At 37.3% G+C, this 24,362-nt stretch overlaps 1 protein-coding gene across 1 annotated transcript in view; it reads right to left on the bottom strand.

Moving 5' to 3' along the window:
- Window positions 1-24,362, bottom strand: part of MTBP (MDM2 binding protein) — a 50,720-nt gene that overhangs the window by 5,559 nt on the left and 20,799 nt on the right. Inside the window, exons 12-17 of the mRNA XM_081111287.1 lie at window positions 22,342-22,515; window positions 21,025-21,132; window positions 15,556-15,717; window positions 13,513-13,630; window positions 7,874-8,029; window positions 4,764-4,859 (exon numbers count right to left, since the gene is read on the bottom strand). Of these exons, the coding sequence (XP_080967413.1) occupies window positions 4,764-4,859; window positions 7,874-8,029; window positions 13,513-13,630; window positions 15,556-15,717; window positions 21,025-21,132; window positions 22,342-22,515 (814 nt within the window). The remainder of the gene's footprint in view (window positions 1-4,763; window positions 4,860-7,873; window positions 8,030-13,512; window positions 13,631-15,555; window positions 15,718-21,024; window positions 21,133-22,341; window positions 22,516-24,362) is intronic.

Raw genomic sequence — 24,362 nt, 5'->3', positions numbered from 1 at the left:
ACTATGTGGCCGTCTCTGTACATGTGGCTTCTCCTAAACCTGACTCAGGGAAGCAGTGAGATGACAGCTCTGGGAATCTCTGGGCTTGAGGAAATCCCATGTTAAGTACAATAAATAAGCACATCAGGAACATCAGCTATGAGTGTGTGACCTTGGAGAGAGCTTCACTTTCCGCCATGCCACAGCTGCATGGAGGAAACATAAGTCGTTTCACATACTGATGGTAGGGCTACAGAAACCAAAACCTTTCTCCCTTACCCATCCTCTTTGCTTGTAAAATTCTAAGATGCTTCCTACTAGTAAAATCAGATTTTGTGTCCATAAGCTTTTAGTTCAACTCCCAAGAAATGTCTCGCTACCCGAACCTCTGATGGAGGTTTTAGGGACTTACTCTCTCCCTTGGGACATTTTCATATTGGATTTCTAAGAGTATAGACTAGGGAGCCAGACTCACTGGATTTAAATCTGGCTCCCCAACTGATTAGCTGTGTGAACTTGACCAAATAATTTAACTTTATCTAGGCTTCTTGTTGCCGCGTCTGCAAAATGAGATTTATAGCAGTCATCTCAAAGAGCTGTTGTGAGGATTCTTTGAATGGGTACAAGTAAGCACTTTGAATCAGTGCCTGGAACATGCAAGCAAAGCAGTCAATAGATGTATGCTGCTGCTGTCATTATTATTACTCTCATTGCTATTATTATTATGTCATCATCATTATTGGGTTTATTTTCTACCACAGCATATGCTAATAATACTCAGAACAGCCAGGATTTAAACCCAGGTGATGACTTCCAAGGGTGACTTAAACCACTGCAGTATACTATCTCTTGTGTAAAGTGTAAAGATCATTTTCCTCAGAGGCCCATCCCTGCCTAAACCTTAGAACAACCTGAAGAATTTTCAGAAAAACTAACTCCTCTTCTTCATACCTAGAGTTCCTGATTTAATCCGTCTGGGGAGAGACCCAACCATGGACATTTTTTTAAAAAGCTGTCTAGTGGAGCCCTGACAGTGTGGTTGAGTGTTGACCTATATGAACCAGGAGGTCACAGTTCGATTCCCAGTTAGGGCACATGCCTGGGTTCTGGGCTCGAACCCCAGTAGGGAGCGTGCAAGAGGCAGCCAATCAATGATTCTCTCCCATCATTGATGTTTCCATCACACTCTCCCTCTCCCTTCCTCTCTCTGAAATCAATAAAAATGTATTTTTTAAAAATACAATAAAAACAGTCTAGGGGATTCTAAAGAAGCTCCCACTTAAATATGACTAAGGTAAATTTAGTTCAAACAAAAAGTCCAATCTGTAATCACTGCAAAAAAGGATTCCAGCTAAAAACATGAATACTTTAAATAAAAGGTTTAGCTAAATTCAAGTTTATTTGGAAAACATACCTGACTTTTTGATGTTAGAGGAAAAACATAACCTCTCAAATAAGAAATTCTTTCCCCAAATATCAGAAATGAAAAGCCGGAACAAATGGCATTTATCTTTTCATGATTTAGTAGTTATCTCTGAGTTGCCTGTTGTTAACAATTCCAAACTATTTAGATTTAAATTAGCATTTTATATAGGACTTCTTTCAGAAATGATATATTATTGGATGTTGTAGCTCTGATTGCTCATTCTAAAGTCCTCAAATCCAATGTCTTCCACACTCAGACCGAAGTTTTTGTCTTAGTTTCATGTTGCATGTTCAGTTATGTTGTTCCTTGTATTTCTGAGTAGTATGACTCTGAGTACATATACCAGTTTATCAATCCCTACTCCTATTGTACACCTAGGCTGTTTCCAGATAGGGTTATTATGAACAACACTGTTCTGTACATTCTTATACAAATCTTTTTGCAAAGTTATGTTTACAGTTCTTAGGCAAATACTGCATAATGGAATTTCTGTGTCACAGGATCTGAGTATTCAAGTTTTATAAGAATCTGCCAGATCTTACATCTTCTGAAGTGGATATATCATTTTATACTCCCACCAACTATGTGCAAGAGTACTGATTGTGCCACATAGATTGCCAATATCTATCAGTCTTTTCAATTTTAGCAATTCTGGTGATGACACGGAATTTTATTTTATGGACGTTCTACGTTTTACATAACAAAGCCCCTAAAGCAGCGGTTCTCAACCTGTGGGTCGCGACCCCTTTGGCGGTCAAAGGACCCCTTCACAGGGATCACCTAAGACCATCCTGCATATCAGATACTTACATTACGATTCATAACAGTAGCAACATTACAGTTATGAAGTAGCAATGAAAATAATTTTATGGTTGGGTCACAACATAAGGAACTGTATTTAAAGGGCCAGAAGGTTGAGAACCACTGCCCTAAAGTTAGACATTATTTCTAATATCTCTTATTTTAAATAACAATGTGAATAATACCTTTGCATAACTTTCAGTGTAAATCACTAATTTTTTCATTAAGCTAAATTAAGCAAACAGATGTTATCAACATCTGCAAAATTTTCTATTCTACATTTCTTGCTAAGATCATTTCTGATATTTATGTTTGACTTGCCATGTTGAAGGGGTTCTTTTTCACTGTGTGCAAAATTGGAAATAGCTGGTTAGAGAAAAACTATGCATTTTATATATTTTGCAAATTCTTCCACTACTTCTAATAGTCTTTCAAATCTCTACTCAACAAAAAACAAATAAACAAAACTTTTGATCTCCTTTTCTTTTTTTTAATATATATTTCATTGATTTCTCACAGAGAGGAAGGGAGAGAGATAGTCAGAAACATCGATGAGAGAGAAACATCGATCAGCTGCCCCCTGCACATCTCCCACTGGGGATGTGCCCGCAACCCAGGCACATGCCCCTGACCGGAATCGAACCCGGGACCCTCCAGTCCGCAGGCCGACACTCCATCCACTGAGCCAAACCGGTTTCGGCTTGAGCTCCTTTTCAATACAAAAACTCTTTCAAACTTTTCAGTTTTCTTCATTTTAATTCACTGGCTACAACATACAGGAAAATTATTTTTTTTTTTAAAGTGATGGCTGCAGATATCTTTTCTTGCACCCGACTTTAATGGGAGTTTTATTTTGATGCTCAAAAATAAACTAACTGAAGATTTTGCCTCTAGTGTCAAACATAAATATTCCTTCAATAAAATAAATCTTCTTTAAATGTATCAAGGAACCAAAACATCCTAGAATGACTTATTGGATGGCGACCATCTGTATTTTCTCAGATTGCACTACTATCTACCCAATGTGCCTAAGCTAGAACATTAAAGAAATTCATATCTCCTGCTTTCTCATCCCCAACATCTAATTGGTTTCTCAAGTTCTTTACATAGCTCTTAAGTTTATATTTTCCTCCCTGTTTTCCCTGTCTTGATAGTATTTTAGTCTTCCAACATCTCTTATTTAAAATACTTCAAAGGACAGTTTATCAAAGGACAATGAGATTTCTTTCAATGAAACAAACCTAAGCATCTAATTTCATGCTTTAAAAATAAAAGTTTCCTACTGCCTCAAAAATAAAGATCACTTTCCCTTCCATATCAACAATGGTTTTCAATGACTTCATGATATGGCCTCATTATTATACAATATACTTATTACTTTTACTAAAAAATGAAACTGTGCCCTGCTGGCATAGTTCAATGGTGGAGTGTCAACCTATGGATCAGGGGAGTCACGGTTCGATTCCCGATCAGAGCACATGACTGGGGTGCAGGCTCGATCCTCAGTATGGGGCATGCAGGAGGCAGCCAATCAGTGATTCTCTCTCATCACTGATGTTTCTATCTATCTCAACCTCTCCCTTCCTCTCTGAAACTAATAAAAATAAAAAGTAAAGAAAAAAACCGCGAAATTGCAATTTCCTCTTCCTAGAATTGTACCTCCGTACTTCATTCATCCCCCAGATATTCCCTTTTTGTCAGGTAAACTCCTAATCATTCTTTCAAACTTAGTTCAGACTTCTCTTTGAAATTCTCTCAAATAGTTCCTAGCGTTAATTTGTTGCTTCCTCTGGGCCATTATCTATCTGTATTTCAACACTGTACTTACATCATGTATTTCAAGTCCGCAAGCCAATCAAAAGAGTATATTTCTGCTGTTCACTGATAAACTTAAAAGTTGCTTCTCAAAGATTAAGGTAAAATCAAGTCCTTTTCTATTTCAATTTATGAAAAATCAGTGTAAAATAATGTCTTGCTTTAAGAATGTGAAGTATTTTCCAAAATGAATCTCTAATCTTGAAAATTTATTGTAAAACATATTAATGATCACCATCTTGTCCTTGTGAAAATGGTAGGTGTGCACATGCCCTTGGAAACTGCTAATACCTTTAAGCAAGAGAATCGTTTGCAATTTTATTCAAACTGGTCAATTAAAATTCTACAAAAGTGCACACAATATGAACATGTTACAAATAGGAACACATTTCATCTAATAGTGTCTGAGCAATTACAGTGTAATTAGTGACCAGGGAATATTAATGGGACCAGAAGTAGTGTAAATACATTCATACACAGACACCAAAATAATTCTGATTAAAATATCTAGTAACTAATAGTAAGATGTTTAAATGCTATAAAACTGATTAATTATCCAGTAACCTTACTTTTTACAACAGAAGACAAATTATTTGTGTACGTTCTACTTTGTTTTTTGGCGTATTTTCTCTTTGGCTCTGTATCTCAATTTATATCATTTTATTATATTCACTCTCAAAACACAAATAAGATAAGCTACATCAACAACACGCAGAAGAGTTAGGGGGAAAAAAAAACTTACTCAATTCCATGATAATGACACACTGAGGCTTTTTCAAAAGGTAAAACTTGAAGTTTCCGAGGACTGAGTTCTGGGGTCAGAACAAAAGTCTTTTCCCTGAAATAAAAATTGTAAATGTATATTTAAAGTTTATTTAGTGACAAAGAAAACTCTAGGAAATGTCTAAATAAAGAAATCTGACTTCCCTCATTTCAAATGAATTTTACATAGGGTAAAAATTAAGATATCACAAAGGGTAATAAGAAAATGAAGCAGGGATAGGCCTGTGGATTTTGTCTCTTATATTTTCTGTGTCTCAGGTTTCCGAAATTGTAATGTCACTTATTTCACAAAACTATTCTGAAACATGAATAAATCAAGATTGGAAAATGATCTGTAGTGGAAATTCAAGAAGAAGCATTATTCTGGGATTTTTTTTTTTCTCTTGATCGAGTGGACTAATGTCTATGCATTTAGTTAAATTCTCTTTTTGCAGAGGAATAATTAAAGTCAACTCAAATCTCTGGTAACAAAGGTTGTATTTACTTCCTACTATAACACATGGACCTAGATTTTTCCTTACGGGGAATGTAGTCATCTTGACATGGACTTTAAGAGTCAGCAAGCTATTAAATATTACAGATTATTATAGAATGATTTCAGTTCTTCTGAGGTAGGTTTTTCAATCAGCAGGTATGTTAAAACGAATCATATGGTGAGCCCTAGCCGGTTTTGCTCAGGGGACAGAGCGTTGGCCTGAAGTCTGAAAGGTCCTGGGTTCGATTCCGGTCAAGGGCATGTACCTTGGTTGCAGGCTCCTCCCAGGCCCAGGTCCTGGTCCGGGCTTGTACAGGAGGTAACCAATAGATGGGTTTCTCCCACACTAATGTTTCTCTCTATCTTTCCCTCTCTCTTCTACTCTCCCTAAAAAAGCAATGGAAAAATATCCTCGGGTGAAGATTAACAAAAAAACCAAAACCAATCATATGGTGAGCTTACATAAAGTATCCAGGCTTAGCCCTTCCCATACCTAGGAGACATCAAAATCTTGGGAGGAAGGTCACTGCAATTAGGCTAAGCTCTCCTGGTTATTCTAATGGGTGGCTGCCTCCTCTGCCTAAGTTGGAGGCACAGGTCTAAGATACTGGATCATGTTCCTGAAGCTCAGATGGGTGGAGTAGGGAAGGGAGAATTACGAATCAGTGGTCTTTACATAACAATGAAATGCCAGGGGCTTGAATGCAGTTTTGGAAATGGTAAATAGAAAGGCAAGTAGATAGAATACAAACAATAAATCTCCTATCACATATTCCCCTCTATGGCATTATTAATTAGTAAACGTGGCACCACCCATTTGTTACTGAAAATCATCTAGGGTACTATGATAAGCATTTGTAATTATTACGTTAAAATGTAAGACATATGCTCCATAATAAATTCTAAAAACCAGAATTTATATTCTAATGCATCTACTTAAAGTGTTCACAAAAAGTAACACTAATAAATTGCAATGACCCCAGTATTTTGACTAGTGACTATAAAAGCGAACATTTTGTAAGACAAAACTCTTTAGGTACCTGCCATTTATTTCACTTCTTTCCTTTACTATGTTGTATCCATTTCTTATTTCAAGCACTCAGCAACTTTATCTATTTTTGCTTAATTTTACTCACACCTTGTTCTTTCTAAAAGAAACATTTTAATAAGTATGTATTTTGTCAATATTTAACATTTCTTTGGAATATTCATAGGAGTTATGCCTGAACTTTAATTTACTATAGCATTTTGAATGGCTCCTTGCATAGGTAAGCATTTAAGAAGAGTCTACAAGTTCTTGATTCACTGCCATGAAAACTTGCCCTTAATAGAAAACATATTTGATAGTGATGCAGTTCTTTACTAACATCAAGGAACTATATCAAAGTTCCCTAAAGAAATTACTTGTGAACTACAGAAATAATTAAATATATCTCCACTACTACACTGAATTCAGAAAGACCTGTGGCCACAAGAGTAAAGACCTCCATAATTCAGTTTGGGCAGACCCATCTAACTCTGCCAGTTCATGCTTCATGATTTAAAAAAAATACTAATCTAAAACTAAATAGAAGAAAATGTTATATACTTTTTGACTTTCTTGATCCCCACAAAAACGGGTATCAATCTCTCAAAGGTAGGAGGAAAAGAAAATTACTCTAAAATTACACCATTTTTGTCATTAAAATCATTAAGTCATTAAGACCCAGAGTCAATGCTCAAGTTTTCAAAGTCGCTCCCTCTCTCTGTAGTGAACATGCACATGAAGGCAACAAGTTCTATCATTATTTCTGAAATATAACTACTTTCAAATAGAGCCTTTCCAAAATTTACCTTTAAAATCAGTATTTGTCAAAATAACCTTTGTTAAAGTGACTGAAATGATCTATAATTTTTAGTGTCCTTTGGAAGGGTTTTCAAAATAATGGATTAACAAAAAGAAATTGGGTTTGTGAACAAATTATTCAAATCTCACAAGTATTTGATGTCATGATTTTAGCTGCAGTTAGTCAACAACAGCAACACCTAGTTTTTATTAACTAGTAACTTAGTAGAAGTTATCTTGGAAGTCAAATTATTTATAAATTATTCATGGAGACACTGAATTCTTACTTAGTAATGTTATAGTTTCAAAAGAATTTTTATTCCATTTTCCTATTTCTTCAGTTGAAAGATGTGTTTTTTGCTACTATTAGGAATGACTGACAATGTCATGACAAGTACACAGCAGCAAAATAAAACCTAGACAGTAATACAGAAATGAGAATTAAAAATATGTATTTGCAAGTCAAATTATAATTTTTTCTTAAAAAGAACCATCCTTCGTATACAAAGAACCTCAGCATATTCCCTACTAACTTTCATAGGGAATATGCTGAGGTTGCTTTTATTCTTTGTTTCCCTTACGTTCAATACCACAAAACACTGGGACATTTGGTAAAATGTGAGGATTATGGCCAACTGATAAACACTGAGCTCAAATTGAGAATTCTGCCTAAGTGGCACAGGACACCAGTAAACGGGGAAATGAGATGCCATGTGTTTTTTCAATGACTTTTAAAAAATTAATTGGAAATTATAAGTTTATAACTTACCCCTTTTGAATGTGTAAAGGCTGAAGATCTCCAACTGGTAATCCATCTGAGGTAAAGAATTTCAGCAATTCTTTAGCATCCAATAATGTGGTCGAATCCCGTGCACACTCCTTGTGGCCCAGCAACTGTTCAGATGAATGAGGAAATGAACCAGCTCTAGGAAAATAATGTTATGTAGATTTATTAAAAGTGGATTAGAATTCCTCATAATTAGGAAAAGATGACATGAGCAGAAACCAGAAAAATACACAAAGAAAATTGAAGAATTACACATTTAGGAAGAAAATAAAGTAAAATCTTTGCAAATCATTTAATATCAAAGTATATTTTTAAAAACCTCTAGATCACAGTTACCATATCAATAAAGATTACTAAACTAAATTATATTCTTACTAGAGGCCTGGTGCACAAAAATTTGTGGACTGGGGGGGTAGGGGGGCCCTCAGCCTGGCCTGTGCCCTCTTGCAGTCTGGGACCCCTCGGGGGATGTCCACCTGCTGGCTTAGGCCCACTCCCCGGGGGATCGGACCTAAGCTGGCAGTCAGACATCCCTCTGACTCCCAGGAGGGATGCCTGGGAGTCAGACATCCAGCCCAGGAGCCCTCAGGGGATGTCCACTTGCCAGCAGGGAGCAGACCTAAGCTGCAGTCGGACATCCTTAGTGCTGCTGAGGAGGCGGGAGAGGCTCCCGCCACCACCGCTGTGCTGGCAGCCATCAGCCTGGCTTGTGGCTGAGCAGAGCCCCCCCCTGTGGCAGTGCATTGAGCGTCTGCTCCCTGGTGATCAGTGTGTGTCAGTGACCAGTCATTCCCAGTCGTTCTGCTGTTAGGGTCAATTTGCATATTATCCTTTTATTATATAGGATAAACTAGAGGCCCAGTGCACAACTTTGTGCACAGGTGGAGTCCATCGGCCTGGCTGGCAATCAGGGCCGATGGGTGCCATGGGAGGTTGGCCAGCAGGGGTGAGGGGCCACAGGAGGTTGGCCGACTGGGGGGAGGGGCCAAGGGAGGTTGGCTTTGTGAGCGCACTGACCTCCAAGGGACAGCTCCTGCGTTGAGCGTCTGGCCCCGGGTGGTCAGTGCACATCATAGCGACCAGTTGTTAGGTCGCTTAGGCTTTTATATACTAATATATAGATGATGGCATGATTATTTAGTAGCATGAAGTTATCAAATTCATAAAATTTAAATAAAAAATCTCTTGTATATTCTGAAACTCAACAATATTGTAAATTTTAAAGGTAGAGACAGAATGTTCCAATTTTCTAAGAACTTAAAAGATTACCTGAAGCACAACCATGAAATTAGGCAGTAATCAGAAATCTCTCCCAGGTCCCTTTGGGCCACGATTATGCCACTATGACTAAGCACTGAATCATTATTATACCTGACATATATGCAGGACTGTATATTCTTCAAACTATTTTACATACAATAGTCTTAACCCTACCAGACTGCTGTACCGATTTTTCGGTAATTTCCACACAAAGGTGGAATATTGGCGCTAGATGAAAGGTAGATGAAAGGTAGACCTATTTTCTACAATGTCTCCAAGTTCCATCTTATTCTAACCACTTGTTTGCATGTAACTAACATTTTTCTATATCATGTTGGTTTTTTCTCTTTAATGCTCAGGAGCCCAGGTATAGGGGACAGTTAGGTTCAGGGCCTCAGGTCTGGTAGGATTAATCCTCACAAATTTCCTTGAAAAAGACAGGATAGGTCTTACTTAAAAATCAAGTTAGCACCTGAAAATAAGTACTTTGTAAAGTGAAAATCAGCACACCAAACCTAAAAAAAAAATCATATTCCTATTTTTCAGATGAAGACACTAACGCACATAGTTTGCATTACAGAGCCAGGGTGACACAGCTATTTGAAATGACAGTCAGAAGCAGACTGACTCTGAATTGGGTACGATTTCTACTCCATCACTCTATAAACCCGAAAAGCTCTTAAAAAGTTTTAGAAACTGGAAAGAGAAAAACACTTTAGTTTCAGAGCATTTTAAAGGTTATAGCAAGTACTGAGTCATAGATTATGCTATGGCCTGTCACCAAAGCATAAATAAAACTTTTACTGGCACAGAAAACTATTTCCTGACTTCATATCAATTCAACTCTTTCCTGGTTATTTTACTACTCAAATCAAGCATTTTTACTGATAATTATGATAAAATGATGACATTATGGGTTAGGACTGACATTTCTATACGTTAACGACCCATAATGTACCGACGGTGCCCCTTTCCCCTGCCCATTCCCTTTATTTTTAAATTGAAAATATAAATCTAATAAAAACAGACAAGAAAATTCTCAAATATGTTCTATGAACTTTATATTCCAGGAGGGCAAGAACTGCATTATGAGCTTAATTTAATTTCTATATAGCTATTCTCTAATAGTAACTCACAAAGGGTTCTTAATGAAAATTACTCTCAATCATTTTACAGGCTGGATGGAATGGGGAAATGTATAATTTGCATTTATATAGAGTCCTGGACACAAGGATATCAAAGCAATTTAAAAGCCCGTTTGTGATAAATTACGTTACCAAATATGTCTTGGATTAAAAAAAAAAACCACAAAGAAACAAACACCAAAACAGTGACAGCACTTTATCTTTTTCAGTGTTTTCAAGCTTGCAAAGTATTTTTTCATACATATTCTCATTAAATTTTCACAACTTTGAAGGAGAACTTATGTTGTCATCCCCATCTTAAAGATGAAGCCACAGGCCCTAGTCAGTTTGGCTCAGTGGATAGAGCATAGGCCTGTGGACTGAAGGGTCCCAGGTTTGATTGTGGCCAAGGGCACATGCCTGGGTTGTGGGCTCGATCCCCAGTAGGGGGCTTGCAGGAAGCAGCCGATCAATGATGTTTCTATCTCTCTCTTCCTCATCATTCATGTTTCTATCTCTATCTTCCTCTCCCTTTCTCTCTGAAATCAATAAAAATATATATTTAAAAAAAAAAAAGATGAAGCCACAAATTCACAAACAGGTGACTGAGTTTGTCTAAAACCAAGTTCTTATGACTTCCGAATATCACTACGTATTGGTCCTTTGTTCTCCAGTTTAACCTGTTTTAACACAAAACAAATTCTGGAAATATGCAACATAATTTTTGTCCACAACCAAGAATTTAATGGTATCTCCCATATTTTGAAGTACTCACAAGTATTTATTGAGCATTTTACTTTGTAAATCTCATTGTGAGGTAGTAAAAAGAGTTCACTGATGATAATTTATAGACTCATAATCACGGCTCGTGATTTAGTGCATAGATTGACTTGAGGCAAGAGAAAGGAGGTGAGGAGTGAAAGGAGATAAACATACAGATGTATAATGAGGTAGAAAAGGTACAATAAAATAAGTCTCACGAATAACACAGTCCTGAGATGCTTAAAAAAGAAAGATAACAATGAGTTGCAGCATCAAAAAAAAAAAAAAAAGGCTTAAGAAGAAAGGTGATATTTGATCTAGACCTTGAATGACAAATAAGCTCCTAGTCCAAGATGGTGGATTAAACATATACATTAATCTCTCCACTCCACAAAGTGAAATCAAGATGTTGAAGTACTGGACACTAAAAGTCATAATAGGGTTAAAAAAAATGAAGAAAAAAAAAATGTTGGACCAAAGAGTTCAATGAATTTCAAAAATTTAGAAACTAGAACAAGAGCCTCAAGGAGAACTAGAGATAAAACTAGAAAACAAGTAGAATCTATCTTCTTCGCCCTGTCCTACAAAGCCACAGCAATTCTAAATGTGGGTTCACAGTGTGGCAGTGGGCAAAAATCAGATGACATATTCTAAGAATCCTACTAGAAGAGTTGTTTAAGTACCACCCTCCCACACCATACCTCGCCCCTATACTTTTACCACCAAATTAAAGATAAAGAAACTGCTCTCTGAAGACCCACAACTAGGTGCCTGCCCCAGTGTCAGCAGTGACATCCCCAGAATAAATCCCCCTCAGTATAAAGACCAAGTGAAGCTTGTCAGGCAATCTCCACCCTGCATCTCCCGTCTCCCAAATATTAAACCAGGTGACAGGAGGTTGGGAACAAGACTACACAAATATAGGGGAAGTACAACCCAACTACCTATACAGAGCAGCCAAGTACTAAATTCTTCGCTGTGAACAAATGCAAACCACCAGACACAGGAGAAAAAGTACACATAAAAGAAACACCAACGGAACAAAAAAATCAGAACCAAAGAACATTCCCGATGAACACACGGCAGGGAGATTCGGCTGTGGGAAATTCCACACACAGGAATGGTCAAACAACTGTCTTCCTTTCTTCCTTCTTTTCTCATAAAAGGAAGAAGACGAAGGCCTCTGGTGGAGATGAGAGTTCGGGAGAAACCACTTTGGCTGAGACTGTCACAAGAATGGCTCTTAAGTTGAAGTGCTCAGAGGCAGGACTGCACAAAATTACAGGGCTTGTTAGGGGTGGAGGGGTGGGGGGGCTGCAAACTGGCCTGAATGTAACTCAGAATGCAAGGTGAGATCTAAAGAAGCATCTAATCAGTCTAGGAAGGAGTCGAGTTGAGATCAAATTATAATAATACTAAGTGAAACCATTTGACTTTGCCATTTCTATAGGTTAAAAAAAAAAAAAAAAGGTCAGATATCAGCCATTGCCCATGATTTGGCGGAATGCTCAGGGTTGGAGATCACCTTGGCCAGGTAGACCGAGCTGTACTGCTTTACAAAGACTGCTCTGCATGGCTACTTCTGTTACTACTTAATGCTTGCGGTGTTCAAGATTATTAACAGTTGATTTTTATTTCAGAAAAAAATAAAACATGAAAGAAGCTTTATTAATCATAGGGCAAAATTCCCCTCTAATTATAGAGGGGAAATTCTTTCAAAGGGGATACGGGGAAAATCAAAATCCTGGTTAAAGCTGGAGGTATCCATGCTTAGAGTTAGAAACTGGGGGAAAACATTCTACTCGCTACCAAATGCAGTGAGGGGCTCACCTGGGGTTCCCCCCAGCACCTTCCTCTCTCACCTGGGAGCCCAGAGGAAAAACAGAAAGCACTCTCCCTGCAAAGGCCTAGGTCGCTCTGGCCTTCCTCTGCTTCCTGCAGCAGGAGCCCCTCGCCCACCTGACCCACTGCATGCCAGCACCCAGCACGGCAGCCTGAGGGCATGTCAGGCACAGACACACGCAATGATGACTCCGATAACTGGGCCCGCCCTCCCTCCCTCACTCCCTCAAATCAATAAAAACATATCCTCAGGTGAGGATAAAAACAACAACAAAAAACTAGTATCTCATAAACACAATGTGAGCTGTAAGAAAGTTCACTTAAAAATATTGAGCTGTTGCCCTGGCTGGTGTGCTCAGCAGTTAGAGCATAGGCCCACAACCCGCAGGGTCTTGGGTTTGATTCCCAGTCAAGAGAACACACCTGGGTTGCAGGTTCAATCCTAGGCCCTGGTCAGGATGCATGCAGGAGGCAACCAATCAATGTGTCTCTCTCACATCGATGTTTCTCTCTCTTTCCCCTGCCCTCCCTCCTTTCCACTCTCTCTGAAAAGCAATGGGAAAAATGTAATGGGGTGAGTATTAACCAAAAAACAACAATGAACAATAAAACACTAAGCTGTTTAAATATTACCTCATTTTTTGTTTAGCTTTTTCAAATGTTTCTAAATTTTGAAGAGCATGCCTTTCTGGCCATTCCAGAGGATTGGTTTCCACTAGACCTGAAGAAATAGAATCCACTGGACAGGTGTCTAAAGAGAAAGAAATACACATAAGCACTGAAAAGCATTAACACACTGAATTTAACTACATTAAAATGTATACACGTAGATACACTCATACATCCGTGTGTGTGTGTGGGGGGGGGGGGTGCTTGAGTGTGCATAAAGGCATGTTGGATTCAATTTTTACTTCAGACATTCAGTGAGGCTCTCTGATAGGCTGAAATGTGCAAAATACCATATAAAGTTTTTGGGAAACGAACAAACACACCAGTATTAAGCTTTCTTTATTCTGATCTCCTCATAATAAAAGTGCATCTCTCAAGACCTACATCAAGTCTCTCAGCTCCTATCGAAGAGTTCTGTAACTGTCCTAGTTACATTTCTCTTCAAAATGCATATGTATTTACCTAACTAAGAAATATACAGCATTTACTTCATATAAGACAACTTCCTAAGCCATTTGTAAAGAATGCAATCCTCATAACAACCTGTTATCCCTGATTTAAAGATAAAGAATTGAGGCTCAGAGTGGTTAGGAAACTTGCCCAAGGTCACATAGCAAGCAAGCTGCAGAGCTGGGGTTCAAACTTCTTACTCTTGCTCCAGAGCCCATGCTGTAATCAAGAAGCTATGCTCTCTCGCGTATTGAACACATCTCGCAGTTACAAGTAACCCCACACTGTCTCTAAAATCTTTCAGATTATTCCAAACTGCTATTTAACTTTGGGACTGATATGTAAAAATGATGAAATGACAATGACAATACAAACAACAGCTCAACAATTTGGGGCACTTACTATGTTCTAAGTGTTTTATATGTATCAACTCATTCTTCACAATTAATCTAGTGAGTAATATTCTTATCCCCATGAGGAAAGAGGCATGGAGAGGTTAAACAACTTGCCCAGACATTCAGCAAGGAAGAGACAAAACTAAGACTTGAACCTTGGCAGTCTAGCTCCAGAGCATGGCCTCTTAAACATACTCTAAATGCTAAATTTATATTTTACTTTCCAAGTAGATCAGAAGCCCTTATAAAGACTCAAATTTTTACTTCTTTCTGTGCCTTCATGGTGTCAAACAGATAAAAGGTACTCAATACACATTACTGTTACCTTGATTTTTCAGTCATATTCTTATTGATCTATGGAATAAAAATGATTCTCACAGAATAAAAATAAAAGTTATCCTGTACATTTAAAATGCTAGGCAATCTTCAAATGTTTTCTTGTTACGTCTTGAAAAGCTTCACTCTACTCAAATTCACCACAACAATAGAAACCAGGAAAAGAGAAAGAAATGCAAGTTACTATAAATGATTTCCTGCTCCCTCAGTAAAGTTTGGCGACTGTTCCTGCTACAATGAGTGCCAAATGTGGAGCATCTTATGTGGTTTTAGCTACGTTAAATTTCCATGTAGGCTCTATTTTTTTCACCTATGAAAACACAGTGTAATAGAAACCCACCCGTTCTAGCAGCTTAGTGAGAGTCGTAGGATCACCTCAAAAGCCTCTCCCTGCTGCTCAGAAACAACTATACTGACCATGCTCTCTGACGGAAGTAATCAGAAAATGTTTAATCCTTAAGTGATAAGAAATACAGCTCACTATTTATACACATACACACACACACATATCCAGTAAGTCTTCACATAATGCCATTGATAAGTGCTGCAACTTTAAGTGAAATGACATTAAGAAACCAACTTTACCATAGGCTAATTGATATAAACCAGAGTTAGGTTTCATCAACGTTCTAATTAAACAATGTTGAATGAAATGATGTTACTTGAGAACCTGTTGTGCTTGTATATACAAATATATGTCAATTATTTAAGTTTATAAGATGTATTTAAATTTGATCAATGTATTTTATTAGTTTTAATAATAAATAGTAACTGTCATAAATGCCATACAAAAAACAACTAATATTTAAAGTAACAAAAAACTTACCATTTAACAGGTTGGAGGTAATAATTTTGTCTGTTTTTCTTAGAATTGTTTTAGGATTAATAGTTTCAAAATGATCTAAAAAGTGTTCCCTTGTGAGTGTTAACAGACTTTTGAGTTCATCAACAGAAACCACTTCAGGCTGCTCTGCCAACTTTCTCCTCTCTGTAAGACAACAGATCAACAGGACTAACTATATCACCATTACTTTAAATTCTCTCTAAAGCCCATCTACTACTCATTTTATGAGAAATATTTTCAAAACTGAAAAGAGTGAATTTATCCAGCAAACAACATTCCTGTGTAAGCTTGCTTTCATTTTAATCCCATTTGTAGATAATGGTGGAATTCCCAATTATGTGAGAGAGACAGAAAAAGAATAATTTGTTAAGACTGAACGGTGAGAAATGGTAAAGCAAGTTTACAAAAGTTTTCAAAAATACCTTGCAGATTCTTATGCTGTTATTTTGCAAAAATAAAACCTGTAAGACTTTATTGAAATAAGTTAATAAACTTGGCCACTGCTACTTATTTCTTCTCTTTCCCAAAACTAAAATCAGAGTAAAGGAATAAGAAAAGACAACATAAGAAGAAACAATAAAGGATCAAAGTTTTCAATACATCTCAGAAGATGAGATTATGGTGGAGACAGCAAAGCAGAGGAGGTCATGAAGCAATTTGTCTACAATAAAGCAAAATATAAAATACTCCAGAAAAAAAAATTAGGAGAAATAAAATGGAACTGCTGTGTTGAACATATGAATTTAATGATGAGTGTGTGGCAGAAATATTGGAGCCTCTGGGAAACATAACAGTATTTGGTCTATACAGAAGAATAGACAGATTAAAAAGAAAGTGATAACAAAAGCAAAACAAAGGTTATGCAAGAAAGAAGAGTTGCTCACCATCATATATGACATGACTCAGCAGTAAACTTCTATACGTAGTCATAGTAATATTAGAACTAACCACTGATTTAACCAAAATTCATGACTTCACTGTAAAGGGTGTGAAGAGAAAGTGAAGCTGATGTGAGAACACTAAAGTCTGTATCTCAGATGTTAAGATGATGACTGAAATTGGTAAATCCAGAAATAGCTGCCTACACATATTATTTATAAAACTGAAGGAAATGCCAGAAAAACTAGCTGAAGAGCTGAAGGGAGCTGCCTGTGGGCAGAGACTGAAAGATAGGGAGGGGTGGGCACTGCTGTTTTCCATATTAAGTTTTCCAGTTCCATTTGCATTTTTTAAACTATACCCATGTATTGCTTTTATGAAAATATTTCATTTTTAAAACACTTCTAGACTAATAACATTTTCTCCTATAATAAACAGTAAAGTATAAATTCCTACAGAATTCAATTCAACAAACATTTATTATGTACTACCTGCAAAGCACTGTGCTGGGCCCTTAGGCACAGAGGATGAAAGCGCATTCATCACTCTAGGTGAGGTTGGTACATAAAAACACAAGGGAACAGGCTGAGCAGGTAGTGGCCAGACTTGGGGTTCTACTTTAGACCATCAGCTTTATGAGAAATGCCTCTGTAAAATCCCACCTCACCAATGTGGATATTGGGAGGGTCATTCCAGTTCTCATCCAAGATAAGTAACACATGGTTTCTGCAGACAAGAACACTAGCAATGGTAAAGTAATAGTGGCAATATATGCAGCTTTTATTACATCTTAGTGAGAATATAAAAAGCTGCTAGGAGCCTTCCGAAAACAAAAGTTATCAATGATTGCCTTTCATCTGAAAGGTGTACAATAAGTAATATGCTTTGGAAACTAGCCCTACACTTGTATTAACTCTAAAAACATACTTAAATAATGAGCCTGACCCATACTTATTAAAACTGTTAAATATATATAAATATGGCAAACTGGAAAGCAGGGTAAGACTTCTGATTGATCTGGATGACTGAGCAATAGAGAGAGAAAGTATATAGAGATTAACAGGGGTATGAACAGGAAAATTTACTAAGGTGAAAATAATCTCTACACAAATGATTCTGTATACAAATGGTAGATAAAAACTTAGAAGAAATATAATGGATTAAAGTTGAAAAATAAATTAGCAAAAGAATACCATTCCTAAAAAAACTGGTAATAACTAAGAATTTATTAAAGAAAAATCCAGAGCAGAATATCTAAAGGATCAACTGATGAGTATCAATCAGGTTTGCACTGGGTTCTATAAATGCTAAAAAAGATTGAAAAGCTCAGAGTAGTGACCACAATATTGGAACAAAATGACAGTACTGCTGTTTGGGTGTGTTTTGAATCATACTGAACAGCCTTTTATTTAAAAATTGTTCAGTATTCTTTAAAAATCAGTGAAACAAGGTATTTCATATTTCCAAATACAAAAAGTTACAAATTACAAAAAAAATCAGGTAAAGTCTATATATTAAAATTCTAAGCGACCATCCAACTGTCCGTCCAGTAGCTATGATGCGCAATGACCACCAGGGGCCAGAAGTTCCAACCAGTAGCTATGACACACACTGACCACCAAGGGGGAGATGCTCTACGCAGAAGCTGCTGAGCTGCGGTGACTTGGCAGCTGCGGTTCTCGGGGATGCACCCAGAACCAGAGAGGAATTCCAGGGTGCGTCACCTGAGAACTGCCCTCTTGCAATCTGGGACCCCTCAGGCGATGTAGGAGAGCTGGTTTCGGCCTGATCCTCCCAGGCCAGGCCAAGGAACCCCACCTGCCAGAAGGACCCCACTCACTCTGCAGACAACTTTCAAGCGGCCTGATGCTATCCCAGGTGCTGCCAGCCAGGGAGGGACCAGGGGAGGTTGGCTCCAGGGAGTGTCTGGCCCTTCTCACCCAGTCCCACCTCTGTGGCCAACTTCTAATTAATTTCCTTTCAATGTACACAAATCCATGCATGGGGGCACTAGTATAAATTATAAAATTACACATTTTAAATATCATTCTAAAAAATAGTATTAGATATAACTTTTAGAAATAAGTGAAATGAATTAAAATAAAACATTCTAAAAAATTAAACCCTAACCAAGAATTTTATTTCTTTTTTTTTTTTTTAAATAAAGAGCCTCAATAATGTGAGCCCATTTTCTTTTTTTAAAATGTATTTCTTTATTGATTTCAGAGAGGAAGGGAGAAGAAGAGAGACAGATAGAAACATCAATGATGAGAGAGAATCATTGATTGGCTGCCTCCTGCATGCCCCTTACTGGGGATCGAGCCCGAAACCCAGCCATGTGCCCTTGGCCGGAATCGAACTTGGGACCCTTCAGTACACAGGCTGACGCTCTATTCACTGAGCCAAGCCGGCTAGAGCATGAGCCCATTTTCATGCACACTTTCCTGGTTGCTCTTTTTGGTTCTGTACTAGGCAGAGGAAAGGGGGTGGGGGGGGCGTGGGGGATAAGTATAAATTTACTCCATGTCTTAATTATTTTCAAAATCCTTTTGGAACAAGTTTTTGTTTTTCATCAAAGACCACAATCTTTGTACTGCTTCTGAATCGTTGTTTTTCTTTCCAAAGAAAGCTGTGCCTATTACATTACTGATTTTTCATCATGCATAAATTGATTAATTTTACATTCACTTCTTTGAAATCACTGATATACACACTCAGATGTTCTTACATTGGAAACTTTGTCTTGCAGCCATTGTCCTCTGTCTTTTGAGACACAGGAATTCTGAACAGATGCATTTTTGTCCCCAAATTGTTAATCCAACATTAACTCTCTAAACAGAGAAGAGATTGGCTCAGCAAGCATTTCTATCATAAAGGGATTAACTGAGTTATTAATCTTAATCAAGACTTAATGCTTCAGATTGCAAGTTGGCCACTTCATGGCTATGCCCAGAGCTGGTGTCTCCAGCGGCTACCAGCTCCAAGGCTTCCTTCAGCTTCAGGCCCCTACCTGCCTTTGCCCTTTGCCCTTTGCCCTTTGCCTGGAGCTGAGGCATCCTTTTGGCTACTACCTGGGTTACAGCTCAGCTGCTGGTACTTCTACATTTTCAGCATTTGTTTATCACTCATGGTCTTCCCCCTCCCCCCACACCCATACCCCCAGAGCTTCCAGTCACCCCTGCAGGCAGCTATGAGGTTTCAGCTGTTAGTATTTCCCTTCCCCACTATGTCAGAGGGCTAGTCCTACTGGGGTTCACTCTTCTTACTCAATGGAGAGATGCACCAGCTTCAAAGAGGGGCCTGTCCTTCCACTCAGACAGCGTTTCTGGTGGGAAGGGTCAGGGAGAGAGGTGAAGATGAAAGGAAGGGGAGATGTTGAAGGAACTGAGTTTAAAAGGCTGCAGGAGGCTCATTATGGCAAGGAATCAGGGCCTACAAAGAGGTTAGCAGGAACAGAACAAAGTCAAGAAGTGAACAATACTGCTGGTTGATGTTTGAAATAAAGGTTTTCCATTCACAAAAATACTAATATTTCTATTTGTTGCTTTATTTTTTGCATTTAACATGTACTACTTTTTATTGAAACTGATTTGCCTTTTTAATTATACTTTCCTTGAGGTAATATTTTCATAGTGGGGAAAAAAAAATCAATGGTTGGAGGAGTTCAAGACTACACAATTATCCTGGCTTTGTACAACTGAAAAAGAAGGTAATTCTTACATGAACAACTGAGACCAAATACTCTAAAATTATTTTCCATTGAATAAAACAGGCTATTTAATTCAAGATATTTTTAAAGTGCTTTCAAAAATGGTAGATTTTACTTTATAATGTATCTACTGAATTCTAATATCATGTTTACTATAGGTAACTAGTGAGGACTCACAATTTGATTTAATTTCTTAGAAATTCTATCAATTAATTACAGTAGCTTAAAATAAGTTCATAGTAGGTACTACTGAATGTCTACTTATAAAAAAATGTTATGAGTGATAACCAAGTTAACATTTAGTATATGAAAAAAAACTTAAACTATGACCCCTGAAAAGGTGTTAATTTCTTGAATAAGGAAAAATCCATAATGCCAACTTCACCCATATGTGACATGTGCTTAATTATTATTGGTAGTCATGATTAAGTCTAAGAATCAATGCTCAGGTGAACATCTTAATTTCTCAGAACATGCATTTTCTTCTCTTTGCAGTCTCTATTCTCTTATGACAGCTAAAAATATGTAAAAAGACATTTTAGAAAGAGCTCTGTGTTAACCAGAATACAATTTAGGTGTCTCCTAGCACACATTTAAAAATGCTGAAATACAGAATTTTCCTGAAGAAATATTTCTATAAATGTTAACTGTGATGTACAAATAAATAAGAATATTTTTAATCTGGTGGGAAAAAAGTTGCAGTCCTTTTCTACTCTTACATCACCTCTACAAGAACAAGAATAGTTCTACAAATGAGTGTCTTACCTAAAAGACAATGTATATAAGAAAAAGTGTGGAAATAACAATGAATTATGTCTGAACAGGTTCTTACAGTAGAAAAAAATGTACAAATTGTTACTTACTCAGACATTCTTTCAAAGCCAGAGCTTGAACTCTGGCTAACTGCTTCTCTCTTTCTATAAGCTGCTCTCCAGAAAAATGTGGAAGCGACAAGAAGTCAAAAGGAATACCTGAGACACACAAAAAAGTCAGTATTAAAGACAGTCTATGACAACAATTAATATTCAGTTCCCAGCTAATGCGCTAATATATAATTTAAAAAGTAAAAGCCAATTATTCATCTCTCTTGATCTTGCATATTTCCAATTAAATAATTAAGCTGCAAAAAACAAACATATTAAATTATCGTGCATTTTAAACTTTGACCTGCTTCTTAAGCTGAGGGAATTTAGGTAGTAGAGTAGAATTCCCTCATCACATTTTCTTCCATGGGCTCAGCTACTGAAACTCCTACACAGAAGGGAGTATGGAGAGGATGAAGGGAGTAAAGAGGGTCAAATATATGGTGATGGGAAGAGACTAGACTTTGAGTGGTGAGTAGGCAGATATTGTATTATAAAGTTATAGACCTGAAAATTACAGTTATTAACCAATGTTACTCCAATTCATGTAATTAAAATTTTTAAAAAATGACAATTAAAAAATAAACTCCTACACAAAACACAAATGGAGTAGTGTTAAGTATCTAAAGATGGCCCCTAATCACCCACATGTCCTGCTATTCACCCACTGTGTAGCCCTTCCACAGTGAATCCTGGCTAGCCCTATGAAAACAATAAAGTATGGTAAAGTGACAGTGAATGACCTCTAGGCTAGGTCACAGAAAGTCTTGAGGCTTTCTAGAACAATTGCTCTAGTCTTCACATGACTGGAGTTCCAGCTGTGTATCTGCAATCAGATGTGGGACTTGAACACAGAAACTCCAGCCGGGCTGAGCCCAGTCAGCAGACTATGAGACATAGTAATAAATAGTCATTTTTAAGCTAATCTTGGGGTCGTTTGTCACATAGTAGTAACACCAAAGCATACAGGTTGAAGAGAAAAGGTGAGCAATAAAACAGAATAAAATGCTTGAGAGAAAGTAAATGAAAATGAGAAATTATAGAAACATAGTATGTGTTTAAAGTGGACTATACTGAAAATGTCCTATTTGGAATCAAGGGCTGACCTAGTAAAATTTACTGGGTACAATATAAAGGGATTAATTCTCTATATTCTAAATTGTTCAAATACATAATACTATGTTTAAAATAAAAGATAAATTTACTGAAAGTGAAATGGAGTTTGGGGAAAATAAGTTCATTAAAAACCACATAAGTTAATTAAACCTATACATACAAACAAATGTAAAAATATTTTCCACTCAAGTTAACACTTACTCAGTTGGGATTCTCCTGTCCTTGCTTTCATCTTTCCGTGAATGAAACTGAGGGCAAGCGAGCCATTGATCTGGTTGGCTGAGTGAATCAGTGTGGCTTTGCATTTTCTACTGTCATTACCTTGTAACAAGAGGTAATAGCTACAACACTCTCCTTTCACTTCAACATCTGGAACTAAACAAAAACAATTTTTAAGTATGTGAAAATTCACCATGCAGCAAGGCAGAATCACACACCGGACCCAGAGAATATAATGACATCCTGTGTTATTGTAAAACAAACTGTTACCCAGTATATTTGGGGCTAGCAGTTGTTCAGTTAACTGAGAAAGCTGTTAAAATTAGGGAATCAAAAAAATTAAAATAAAATCTGATAATCATAAGAAAAATACAAATTTTAATTTAAATTAAAACTGTGTGTACTCATTTATTAACTTTTGATGTTGCTCATTAGAGTTCCATGATATTTTTCTTATACAACCCACTTATAATGTATCAACTACTATGTCCAGCTTCAATTTCTTTAAAGGGGAATAAACTGACCCCTGCAGGCATGCACAACTCAACTGGTGGGAGCAGCAGTGTACAGATGTGCTTAAGAGTAGCTTTTTGCTCCTTGCAGTGGGCACCCATAATGTATTTTTGCAGAGGGAATGGAGAGCATTCATTAATCTGGCATGCCAGTTACATGAAGGTCAGTTAAGACAGCGTCTAGTATATTTTAAAAACAAATCAAGTGAGGGTTATAGTGAAGGTCGAAGAAAAACTGTGATGCCTTTGAAAGTAAAAATAGAAGCAGAGTCCTTTTTATTGAAGATGGTGAACTGGACATAATCATTTATTTTCACTATCTCCTGAAATTCCATGAAATGAGAATAAAGAGAATTTTAAAATAGCAGAAATCTCCAAGGACTAATATCGGAGAGAAGAGAATAGTGACTAAATTTTGAAAGCAGGAAAGCAGATGAACGAATGGTAACAGGCCTCAGTCTCTCCATTGCTACGGAAGCTGAGAAAAACAGAGGAGAGAGCTTAGAAGGAAGACAATTTATACTACAACCCCTGACAGGAGACTTTGGGATGGTGGTCCCAGATGGCACTGGAAGCAAAATGAAGGTGAAATAAAAAGACAGGCTGAGCATGCATATAAGCATAACCAATGGACACAAGACACTGGGGGGTAGGGGAGGACAGGGGAGGGTTCAAGGGGGGAAAAAAAGGAGACACATGTAATACTCTTTGTAATACTTTAAGCAATAAAACAAAATGGAAAAAAAAAAAAAGGAAAAAAAAGACAGGTTGAAAGTCTGTTTGAGAAGCAATATGGCTTCCCGGCTCCTCCTTATTCTACTCAGGTAAATGGTTGTCCTTTCCCCAGCCCAGAAAACCAGCGGCTTATCCTCTCAAGAAGATAAAACAAGGTGTCCCTGGCCTTGGAGATAAAAACAGAGCTTAGGGTCCGAGTTGGTTCTCAGTGGATTAGGTGACTGATTCTATACAGAACATCGAGGCCCTTTTCTCTTCTTCGTCTACATAACTTCCAGAATTTTAGAAGACAGACAGAACGGAGACTTCTTTTGGAAAAGTGGTCAGCCCTAGAGGACAGACTAAAGAATCCCAATATTGGGGTCACCTAATGTAATGGTGCAGCAAGATCACCCTAACATGAAGATCCCAGTCAGCAAGCTCTACCCATACGCCCAAGTTTTCCAAACAGCTTTCTGGTACTCTCTCTTACATATGAGCAGACAGCCAGACATCATGAGACTTAAGGAAAGTCTTTACTATGAAAGCCAGAGGCTGAAAGAAACAAACAAAAAAAAGGGACTTGTAGAGAAACAAAGAATATGGCGTAAAAAAAAATCACGACAAAAACAAATCAGATCACTAAAATCCTCAGAGATGATATTGCATCAACTAAATAACAGAAAATTACAAGAAAAGAACATTAACTTAGAAAGAGCTCATGGAAATTAAAATTAGAAAGCAGAAATAAGATTTCAACTAATAGGTTGGAAGATA

The sequence above is a fragment of the Myotis nattereri genome (genome assembly GCF_964212035.1).
Source record: "Myotis nattereri genome assembly, chromosome: 17".
Taxonomy (NCBI): domain Eukaryota; kingdom Metazoa; phylum Chordata; class Mammalia; order Chiroptera; family Vespertilionidae; genus Myotis; species Myotis nattereri.
This window is presented reverse-complemented; position numbering and strand designations above follow the sequence as displayed.